Source organism: Echeneis naucrates, chromosome 5, assembly GCF_900963305.1.
Source record: "Echeneis naucrates chromosome 5, fEcheNa1.1, whole genome shotgun sequence".
Taxonomy (NCBI): domain Eukaryota; kingdom Metazoa; phylum Chordata; class Actinopteri; order Carangiformes; family Echeneidae; genus Echeneis; species Echeneis naucrates.
The window spans coordinates 6,257,742-6,268,448 of NC_042515.1; the positions used below are offsets into that span (position 1 = coordinate 6,257,742).

The 10,707-nt window shown below is 37.8% G+C and overlaps 1 protein-coding gene across 4 annotated transcripts; it reads right to left on the reverse strand.

Annotated features, from left to right (window-relative positions):
- Positions 1-1,387: 1,387 nt before the first annotated feature.
- On the reverse strand, positions 1,388-8,381 carry smpd2b (sphingomyelin phosphodiesterase 2b). Of its 4 annotated transcripts, none has more exons than XM_029502253.1 (12): positions 8,189-8,381; positions 7,479-7,537; positions 6,468-6,602; positions 6,285-6,381; positions 6,019-6,095; positions 5,463-5,556; positions 4,954-5,043; positions 4,789-4,871; positions 4,408-4,540; positions 3,790-3,894; positions 3,482-3,659; positions 1,388-2,916 (listed from the first exon to the last, which is right to left on the reverse strand). In XM_029502253.1, the coding sequence occupies exons 3-12, from the start codon at positions 6,515-6,517 to the stop codon at positions 2,492-2,494; spliced, it is 1,332 nt and encodes a 443-aa protein (XP_029358113.1). In that variant the 5' UTR covers positions 6,518-6,602; positions 7,479-7,537; positions 8,189-8,381; the 3' UTR covers positions 1,388-2,491. The 4 variants fall into 4 exon arrangements, with proteins under 4 accessions (XP_029358113.1, XP_029358112.1, XP_029358114.1 ...); XM_029502252.1 differs by having other exon boundaries at positions 8,180-8,381; XM_029502254.1 differs by lacking the exon at positions 7,479-7,537.
- Between the last annotated feature and the right edge of the window lie 2,326 nt (positions 8,382-10,707).

A 10,707-nucleotide genomic window follows, 5' to 3' on the forward strand; every position in this document is an offset into this window, starting at 1 on the left:
TATGAAATATCAACAAAGTTTGATGAGCTGGAAAAACTTCTACATTATTTATGGATTTTATCTGCCAGTATATAATAAGTTAGCTCAGCCACACAGAGAAGAACAGATATTAAAAGACTTTTAACTGTTAACATTTGTATTCCATCTTGACCAACTTTAGTTTCCTTAGTTATTCAAAATGAAAGCATCAAAGTTGTGTAGAGGTTTGGTGTCTCTTTGGTGAAACTGCTAACAGCCACATAAGAAAAACAGATTTTATTATCTATAGTTTTAGCTGTATTGTTATCATGTTGTTTTATATTAATTCTTAATGTAAAAAAAGGAAGCTGCAATTAAAGCTGTAAAACTGAGTAAAGCTGTTGAGGAGTAAAAGGAAAAAAGTGGCATGACAGTATAAAGTTGAATACGCCTCATTCATCCATATTATATGCAACACATATAAGAGGGCTAATTTGTGTTGCATTAAGTGCTGTGTTAAAATCTGGCACGGCGGCAGTTTGCAAGGAATGGGATCCAACAAACGTCCGATTTAAATAAATAAAATATTTAAATAGGGCAAGTTAAATACAGTGACAGCTATTTATTGCTGTCACGGGTAAAGGTTTTAACTGTAATAAAGTGAACATAATAGTGCACAAATAATCACATGAAATAAACAGCAGAGATTGTAGATTGCATTAAAGTTAATTTACCCCTCACTACAGCTGATTCCAGATTTGATCGCAGCGCAATTATTCCTCATCAGCTCTGCAAGAGAGGGAAAATGTGTAATGACAGTAAACTGCAGGACAAAATAAAAAAAAATAAAAAAGGTTTAATTTATTCATATATTTTGCAACATGTTAAAATAGTAATAGAAGAGGTAGGAGGAGAAAAGTTAGCTCATGACGAAGGAAATCAGCTTTTTGGCTGCACCCATCCATTCAATGTGGGTGAGCTCCTTCTGACCTATAACAAGTTGCATGTTGAATTTTAGAACCAATTAAAATGCTGTGTTTGACTTTCTTTTTCTACTGAATACTTTTTTTTTTTTTAACAATTTATCCTTTTTGGGAAGTAGCTGCTAGTTTTATCTGCACTGGGGGGAAAAAATGGAAAATTCAAATGAACCACACCCATGGGTGCATTGGTCTTCAGGGTGTACATGTCTCAGCGAGATACTGGGATGTTTTGAATCTCCTCCCTGCTTTGTCACTTTTTCAAAAAAAATTGCTGTTAAGTAGCAAGTTTTGGTTTTCATTTGTTAACTAGAATGGTTTTAGTTTTAAAAGGTCTACCTCTCCGATGGACTTAGGCTGCCCTCTAGTGCTGATTGTGTGTTTTGAATTGTCTGAGGCCAATGTCTGCTGACTTGCCACCTTTATCCAGAGCCACGCACTCAAGAAACTCAAGTATAATGTCTTTATTATTGCTTCCATAAACATGCCCATCACAATTTTCAATTGGAATGAACATCAGGTATTATCTTAAATTCTATTAACAATAACAAAATTTTGAACTAAACAATAATCAATATTTTTCCAACACTGAGGGGACAGTTATTAAATAAATTTAAAAATTACCAATCATTGTCAGGCTCCATATAATTTCCCAGCACACATTCACAAAGTGGTTTACCTGGTAAGTCAACTAAGCATAATGCTGACTATAGATTTGAATTTGCTGCCGTAGAAGATTCTTTGTAATTCATAAGATTAAATAAGGTCAAAGGTGAGAGTAAATCTGATAATATGTTCAGTGCATTCCTACTGCTACAGTTTGGCAAAGAGGAGTGTAGACTGTCTCTGACATGAAAGAATTTCCAGTACACGACAGTGAAGATGAGAGCTAAGACATGCTAGTAAATTTTCCCACAGTGTACTATGCTAAGAAATAAAAACCGTCGCAAGGATTATTGTCTTCAAGTGGTAGTGCAACTTCTCAGTGATCTGTCCTGCAGAGAATAACAATGTTACTGACCTATGTGTAAAATTACAAACTCCGGAGTGTGCGTGTGTGTGTCCTATGTGCAGCATGGACCACGTCAAGTAAATCCGCAAAAGCAGACTGGACCCCCTGTGCTCGGGTGGTGGGCTCTCTGAATCACAAAGAAGAAGCCTGAAATTAAAAACGGAAACTGGACCTGATTAAACTACTGACAGATGGAATGCAGGTTGGACCTCAGGCTTACAAAACACAAATGGTCACGTTTACAGCCTTTAAGCACAGAAGAGTCTTACAGTGAAATAGGAAGCATATCTGTGGAGGTGCATAGAGGAAAACCTAGCAGTGATTAAAGGCTTAAGAGGAGCATATAAAAAGTAGAAAAATGTCAACGCATGATTGTGTCCGGCACCTCTATCAGAAATTTCCTTCAACTGCATCATTCTGCAGTACAAATCTAAAGCATAAAAACATTCAGGGGAGCAATAACTCCATCAGGCATCCATCTTAGAGCTCACTTAAAAGGCTTCACTTTGCTGAACCTGCTTTGACCCACTTGGCTCGGACATTATTCCTCTGGGTCAAAAGCGCTGGGCTCCTCACCCTCCGGAGACTTCCGCTGCGCATTGTGAGGCTGAGCCAGTGGAAAACCTCTCAGCTTCTCTTGTAAACCTCCTAGAGCCAACCTCATCTGGTCTTCAGCCCCCTGCAGAGATTTCACCTCCATAGTATAGAAGATGTACAGCAGAGAGGTGGTGAGCAGGATGACGAAGCACAGCACTGCCAGAAGGTAGAAGGAGGTACGGGGGAAAGGTTGTTCAGCTCCCAGAGCCAACCACGGAACAGCGGCGATGACAAGCTCCAGGAACAGCAGCGCTAACCCCATAGCTGCGGTACGAGTCGCAGTGTAGCGCATGCGCTCTGCACAGTGCAAACCTACTTTGACTTCCGTGCGGGCTTCTGTTACAATGTCCACCAGCTCAGCCACCTTCTCTGAGACCATGAGAGAGAGAGAGAGCGAGAAGGCGAGTTAAAAACTCTGCAAGAGTTGATGGGTGACTTCAACACAAGCAGCCTCGGCCTTATAAAATGACATGAAATATTCACTGTCTTCCTTGGTAACACATTATTCTGGATGGCATTTTAACCATAATGAAATTACAGGATGTAGTCTGAAACACATGACAGTTCCACACAGTTACAGCAAGAACAATACTCCAGTGCCCACCTGTAGTTGGTGGTGCTCAAGTATTTCCATGTTTCCAACTATTGGGTTGGCAAAAACATTTCTGCCTTCTTCCATTTTCAAAAGAAAAAATAAATAAAATGGGAAAAACGCAAAAAAGTTCTCTCAAACACATTATTTGTGTTTTTGAGAGAGTTTGTGGAATTTGTGGAATTATTACAGCCTACAGTCATTCTGAAAATCACCATTAACATCTGAACTAAAGTTTATTGTGTATCCATAAAAAAACTGTTTAGATGGGAACCAAAGTGTTGAGCCAAAGAGATGTTGATATCCGTACAGCCCGCTCGCTCTTATAGCTCATAAAAATACCTGTGTCAGATTCCTGATCCTCTGATTGTTTATTTCTCCCAGACTCAGACGCAGCATGTGACTCCAACCTGAGTTCAGCAGTCAGGGCCTCATGGTCAGAGTATGGGAAAGGGTGGCCAGGCACAGAGCCTTTGGTGGTGGACATGGACTCACAACAAATGTCTGTTTTAGAAGAACCCTGCAAACGACAGACAAGAGGTAACAAAAAGCGGCATACGTAACTAAATCATCTGATGAATCTGACATCTTGCCACGAGCAAGAAGCGACGAAATCACAACAGCTGTAATGACGCAAAGCTTTCACCAACCTTGTACAGGATGTAGTCAATACGGATTCCCTTTTCGAAGGAACCAAGCTCCTTTTTACTGATGAAAGGGTTGTCACCCAATAGAGTCAAGCCATTCTCACATCCCTGGAAAAGAAAATATGTTTAAACACTTATAATCACGAAGGAAATCCATATTTACCTTGGCATCCTCTTCCTTTCATAGTGCTGACCATCACTGAATGACTTTTTTATTGATATGGTGCCATGATCACATAGCTATATACAGCTTCACACATTTACAGAAATACTTCCTCTGCTTAATAAAATCAGCCATTTATGAAATCTTTTCGTGGTGGAAGATATCTGAATCGAAGGCCATGGTTAACTTTTCTTTTACATCCAAATAAATTATTGAAATAATGACCTTAAAATGGAATCTTGTTTCAAATTTGTGTGACAGTTTGCATCGTTACCCAGACTGTGCTGTTGTGTAGCTTTCTGCTTCTATCACACGTGAGCACAAATATCATTATAACCAACATGAATTCAGGCCTTCGCTAAAAGGTTCATAATGAAAACAGCTTTGTTTAATTTCATTAAAATGTTTTAGCAGATGTATTGCGAATAGTAACGTGTTGCATAATTGTCACTACCTACATGAAAGTTGCTAGTCTCCACATAAGAGTCTCTGAGTCCAGTGTACGACCTCAGCAGCCTGTTGCCGAGGTCCTCAGGATGCATGTTGAGGTCACCACCTAAAATCACCACATCTGCTCCAGCAGAGGTGTGCCTGATCAATAAAAAAAAAAAACAAAACAAAAAAACCAAACAAACAAACACATAATTACCAAATATCAATTTACAAACAAACAAATAGAGACTGTATGGTAATTACTGATTAGAAATACTCTAGGCACTGGAGAGTTGCTCTAAACACTACCTCTTAATGGTGAGAGGTGGGTTTCAAACTGAGGAAAAAATGCAAATACACACCTGACTAAATAAATCGTTGCTCAACACAAAGCAAAAACAGTCTACCTGACAAACTGCTGCAGCTCCCAGGACTGAACCACCCTGTGAGGTAGATAAGAGTCCTTCTCTCTGCAATACTCTGCATGCAGCTAAAATCAGTAAATAGGGAGTGATCAGTAACGTTGTAAGGAAATAAAGGTAGAGCTGAGAACTGATGTTATGAAACCTTACATGTGTAACATAGACATTTGCAGTCAGGCTGCCAATGCTTAAGACGGCCATCCCAACAGCTTTCCCTCCAAACCAGTCACCGTGGTTAGCCTGAATATCAGCAGGGAGACAGAGTGAGCTCAAGGAAAAGGAGACACATGATGACTGCAGGAAATAAATAAATAACAATGCAAACTAAGAAGCAAAGGGAGATGGCCTTTTGCATTGTGAGGAAACGTGTCTTTTCTTCACTTTTACTAATTTAATGTGTTAAACAACCTTTCCTCCAAAATGACATGAGCAGTATAAATGGGCTTTCCTTTAACTCTTAAAATGGCTACACAATCAATGGGTGTTCATAAATATACACAAGTTTAATGACAGAGGACATATAGCATAACAAGTACTGATAATGTTAATACCGCCTTCATGCTTTTAATGTTGGGAGGTTTGGAATCTCTTTTACTTGTAAGGATCAGAGTACTTCTACTTGTGTATAAAATCCCACTTGTTGCCTCTCCAGAACCTACCATGTATGGATAGCCATTCAGTGAATAACGATAAAGAAATGTGTCATGGATTCTGTGTTTGGAGAATATGGCCAGTCCACTTCCTATCACTCCACTGCAGAATGAGAATAAAAACATGTGAGGAGAAGTTATTTGCTAAATCAGTACCATCGCCTTTAGCAGCATGATCAATTAAAACACAATCACAATCACATCCAGCGTCTTATTATGTTACCATAAGTAGGTATTATCTGTAGGAGATGTGAAAACCTATCTTTTAGAATTGACATTTTTGTGAGCTGCAGAGGGGATTAAAAAAAGTCAGGCCTTTGATTAATCCCAGTCTTGTGCCTTGGTATGGAGGTCAAGAAGGAATTTAGCTGGTAAAAGTTAATCCTTCAGGTAACGCTAAAGCCTCAGATAAATTTTGCAAATGGATCAATGCCATGCAACTATTTTTTTCTGACCACCCTTTAGAACCTTTCTGAAGATACAACGTATTTGTGAACTTTAATCACTGCCGGAAAGACGTTCAAAGGTAACAAGTTGAGAAAATGGAAGAGAATGAAAATGTTACCTTTTGAAGTAATGAGAATGAGGGTGACTACAGACAAGTTTCTTTTTCAAGAAGAGGTAGTCCTTCTCGCTCCAAACCTTAAAAAAAAAAAAAAAAAGGAGGTATATTAATATTGTTCATAAACACCTATAAGTGGATTTGAGACTTAAGGTTTCAGAGTATAGCTAACTCAGTGCATTAGCTGAAAAAAAAAAAAATAAAAAAAAATAAAAAATCAGTTTAGTTGCTCTGCAGCTCTGTAACTTTGCAGGACAGTTTCCACCAACCTCTTGCAGTAAGACAATGTCATGTTCCTCCTTGCACAACATATCTCCAATCATGACATAGCGCTGGCGACAGTGTTTGCTGAGGTAGCGGATCCCCCTGAAACAGGAAAAAAGTATGGACATGGTTTGGTGTGTATGTTTGACTATGCTGCAATAAAATGACCACCAACCACAGCCACTGACCAGCAGTTGAGAGAGAAGACTCGGATTGTGACAGAGTCTACGTTTGCCATGCTGACAGACAAGCGAAACAGAAGATGTAACGGTGGGACTTTCTGATCAGGAATGTCAATTCAGGTGAGATGCCTGGGAGAGCACCTGGTGGGACACATGAAATGGATTGTTAGATGTAGATTTTTGCCTTCTACTCCGTGTTGGAAACTTTAGGTAGTTTCATATAATGCCAAGGATCACAAACACATCAGGTATATATACGCAAAGGGACTGTAATAAAACGTAACCAATGCTGCAAGGAAAGGCAATAATTGGCTAAGTGGAACTAGCTGGTAAAGGGTAGATGGATATATATGTAATAAAAAAAAAAAAATACAATAAATATGAACACACACATTCACGGGTATAAGAGGGAAAAGACACAAATTTACTGCACAGTATGTAGAAAAAGCGCAAACAAAGCAAAAACATGACCATACTTCCACTTCTTGGATTTCAACTGGATTCAGCAAATTTTCATTTTTTTCAAACTGTAAACTTCACACATATTTGATCTGTTCTCCTAGAATGCTCTGGTGGATATAATTTATGTGTAGAAGCTAAGGTGGTAACCAGTCTGACACAGACAGGCCTCATTGTCACACAGTGAGAAATGTTTTAAAAAGGAGCCAATGTCAGAGGCCACTGCATTACCTCCTCTCTCTTTCAAGTGCAACAATACAACGGCCCCAAACAGAGTGCTGACATACATTTACTTTGTCCGGAGAGGGAAGTAATGAAGTCCTGAAAAATTTGGTGTCAGAGGTAATAGCTTTTTTTTTTTTTAAGAGGCAGACAATTAGGTATTAATGAGTATCAATACTGAGAACACTCTAAGATGAACTGGATGGTGCAGCATCAACTTAGATACCACACTTCACACTTCAGCCCAAGACCAAGACAAACTCTAAACTAAAACTAAAAGAAGAAAAAGAAATTTTGTCCAATCAACTTTGATGATAAACTTTTTTTCATACTGACATCATTAATAAAGACGACAGTTGTCTCAGTCTGATCACTTTTCATCTTCTGACTCCTGTCTGTGGGAAAATATACAAAACATTTTGTCACAATTTTCTGCCATTTTATAAGCCATTAAATATCAACAATGAAAACAATCATTACTTACACAGCTCTGATTGTTCGACTAGTCGAATAACAGTAGAAATAACTGGAAACTACTTTCAAGCCATTTATCTGCAAGTTTCTACCTCTTAAAGAAGAACTGCTGCTCTTATTGATCCAATGGGAATGTAAACTGAATATCTGGGGGTTTTCAAACGTTGGGACTAACGAAACAAGATAAAAGGAGGAAGAAATTTATCAATGAAACGATTAATCGACGACTAAAATAAACCCGAAGTGCAGTTCCTGCGAAAACTGAGACCCAAAGCAACACTCGTAGCTTTTCCAGTTTTATCTGAAGATGTAAGGAGTTAAGGTAGCTTTCCTCCCAGTCTCAGTTTCCAGGTGAATTGTTTATTTATTTATTTTAAATAAAAGTAGATAAACAGTCCGTTAGCTGCATTAACCCTTTAATCCCTGGTGTGCAGCTTTAACATTACCAGCTGCTCCTCAGCCAGCCAATGTTCATTGTGGAAACCAATGAACAGTTCCGTTTGTTTGTTTGTTTGTTTGTTTGTTTACTTTAATCTTTTTGGTGATGGCTTCATTAAACTCACCTCACGAACCTGCTGTCGCCGGATTAAACGGAGCGGACCGTCGGATGAATGGCGCCGTGTCGGTGGCGTTGACGTCGGGCAACACTTTAAATGAAGCTGCCGTCACCTCCTAATGTGACGTTAGTTAATGATTATCGACGGTAAACATGGTGGGGATGATCGGCATCCCGGAAAACAAACACTGACATAGCGGTGCTTAGCCTCTTCCGCTGCCGGCTGAGAAAAAACAGTCAGCTGAGATAAAAATAAAAGTTGTGACATCCGGTTGCGTTTTACGGAACTTTACGGAAGGAAGTTTAATCAGGGTTGAAGTGATTAACAATCTCTCGTTGTAAAAAAAAATAAAAAAAGAACAAACAGAATAAAAAAATATGTTATTTTTAGATTTATTTTCGTTTTATTTCGAAGAGCTCGTTTCCGGTTAGATTCCGCCTCGACCGCAACTATTTCTGGGAAGTGAAGTTCTTTCAGTTAAACAACCGCGGACGGCAGAATTGAGGACATTTACTTAAATATCCAGTCAAATAACTCCAAGGTGCCTCCGTTCAGGATGAATTTTCATTTGATTTATATTCAACTAGAATTTAATTTAATTTATAAACACAATGTCCACCGATAGACTAACAACAGCTGCATTACAGAAGTCACATTTCACTAACCCTCATCTTAGAAATTGCATTGATTTCCAAGTTCTTTACATCGTACTCCTTTACAAGAAGGACGTTTCTTGTTACGATCTGTTCTGATTTTCTTTCCAAACTTCTTATATGTTTTAATTTAAATAATTGCCCATCTGGTGGCACTTTGTGGGAGCTTATTTCTGGTTTGGGATAAAAATAACTCTGCATTAAGTATATAAATGAGTTCAACTAAACCAAACAGCAATAACATTAGAACGCAGCCTATATTTCAATGACAACAATATAATGGGGATGAATTCTGTATGAATGGTAATAAATCGCTCTGAGAGAACATTTTCAACATAGACTATTTTTATACAATATGTACATCATAAATGCATATCAGGATGTCAATTCTTCAGTAGTTTTAATCGGCCTATAAGTAAAAAGTTAAAAGTACCTTCAGCTAAATATCCTTCATTATCAACAGAAACGGTATTGATTTGCAGAAGAAAAATCTAAAAAAAAAAAAAAAAAAACCCAACATTATTATATGATATTTATTGATATTATCAATTTTGATAAAACCTTTGGAGTGGTGCGACAGAAATAACCAAACGACAGCTTGTCTAACACAATAAGTGATGTCATATTCCTCTGAAACATTGGTAAAAAAGAACCATCATGGACAAAACAAATTTAAAATCATGTTTAATAAGTTTTCTGGGGGGAAAATGGCCCCAAAGGCACCATGCGTCTTTTATTGATGGATACATTTGTTTGATTATATAGGCCAACCTCTACTTTGAAGTATAAAATTGCAATGCACAATGGTAACAATAGTAAACCACCATAAACCAGAAGAAAACAACAAAAAACTAAACAAAAAAAAAAAGAAAACAAAAAAAAAAAAAAACCTGCCCACACCATTCAAAATACGATACATTAGATATCTCATTATTAATTATCAATATCAACACAGTCACACATTATTTTCAGTGAAGCATATGGCCGACACTGAAAGTCAAAAGACAACAGAATCAAAACAAAACATTAATCTTGATAATGGCAAAAAAAAAAAAAGTCTGTATAAAAGATAATTGAGAAACCTGCTAGAGGATGAGCATTGTTGTATCTAGCTTGTGAAATGTGACATTCAAAGCCAGGTGCAATTATTCCACTTTAAAATATCTTAATTTTGAACTTTTATAGCAAAATTGTCCAGTGAACCACACAGAGTAGACACTTGTCCAGCGGGACCTATGGGATGACAATTAATCATGTCCCTATTTTGAGTCCTGCAATACTTTTAACATCTCCATCTCAGTGGAAAATGATCGACACATCTCCAGTAACCCACCCTGCCCTCCCACTATTTGTTTGACAACCCCATAAATAACAATCAATGGTCATACTCCACAGCACAGAGACAATAGCTCTAATTCAAAACAATTATTTAGTTTGATTTCAAAATTATTTCATGTGTAATGTCAGTTAAAAAAAATAAAAAAAAGAAGAGAAAATGACTTAAATATCAAAACTGAACTTTTCTCAACGAATGCAGCTTCTCCTTTACATTACACAGAGAAGAGTGAAGCAAATGAGCCAACTTCACAGCATACAATCTCTTTTTTAAACAAAAGAAACAGTGATTAACTTCTCTCCACTTTAGTCATGGTCTGAGTTGAGTGCTAAGTTAACTGATCACAAATATGAACATAAAGCCCTCCCCACCCGCCCAAAATACTCCTATGTAACACATATTCCTTTAGCATCCACTGACTCACAGTACAGAAACAATTCTTTTTTTTTTTTCAAATAGGCTACATAACTCAAAGCAGAAAATTAAGCACTGCTGTTGCCCACCCCAACACCTCCCCCCCCCCAAACACCCCCTTCTTGATCTTT

What these genes read in the sequence shown, in the direction of transcription:
- smpd2b (XM_029502254.1), bottom strand. Translation starts at nt 6,517, where the DNA reads ATGGCAAACGTAGACTCTGTCACAATCCGAGTCTTCTCTCTCAACTGC. An exon ending in CATTCTCATTACTTCAAAAG is followed by an intron (nt 5,557 to 6,018) that starts GTAACATTTTCA and finishes CTCATTCTGCAG; the next exon opens with TGGAGTGATAGGAAGTGGAC. An exon ending in CAAATGTCTATGTTACACAT is followed by an intron (nt 4,872 to 4,953) that starts GTAAGGTTTCAT and finishes TACTGATTTTAG; the next exon opens with CTGCATGCAGAGTATTGCAG.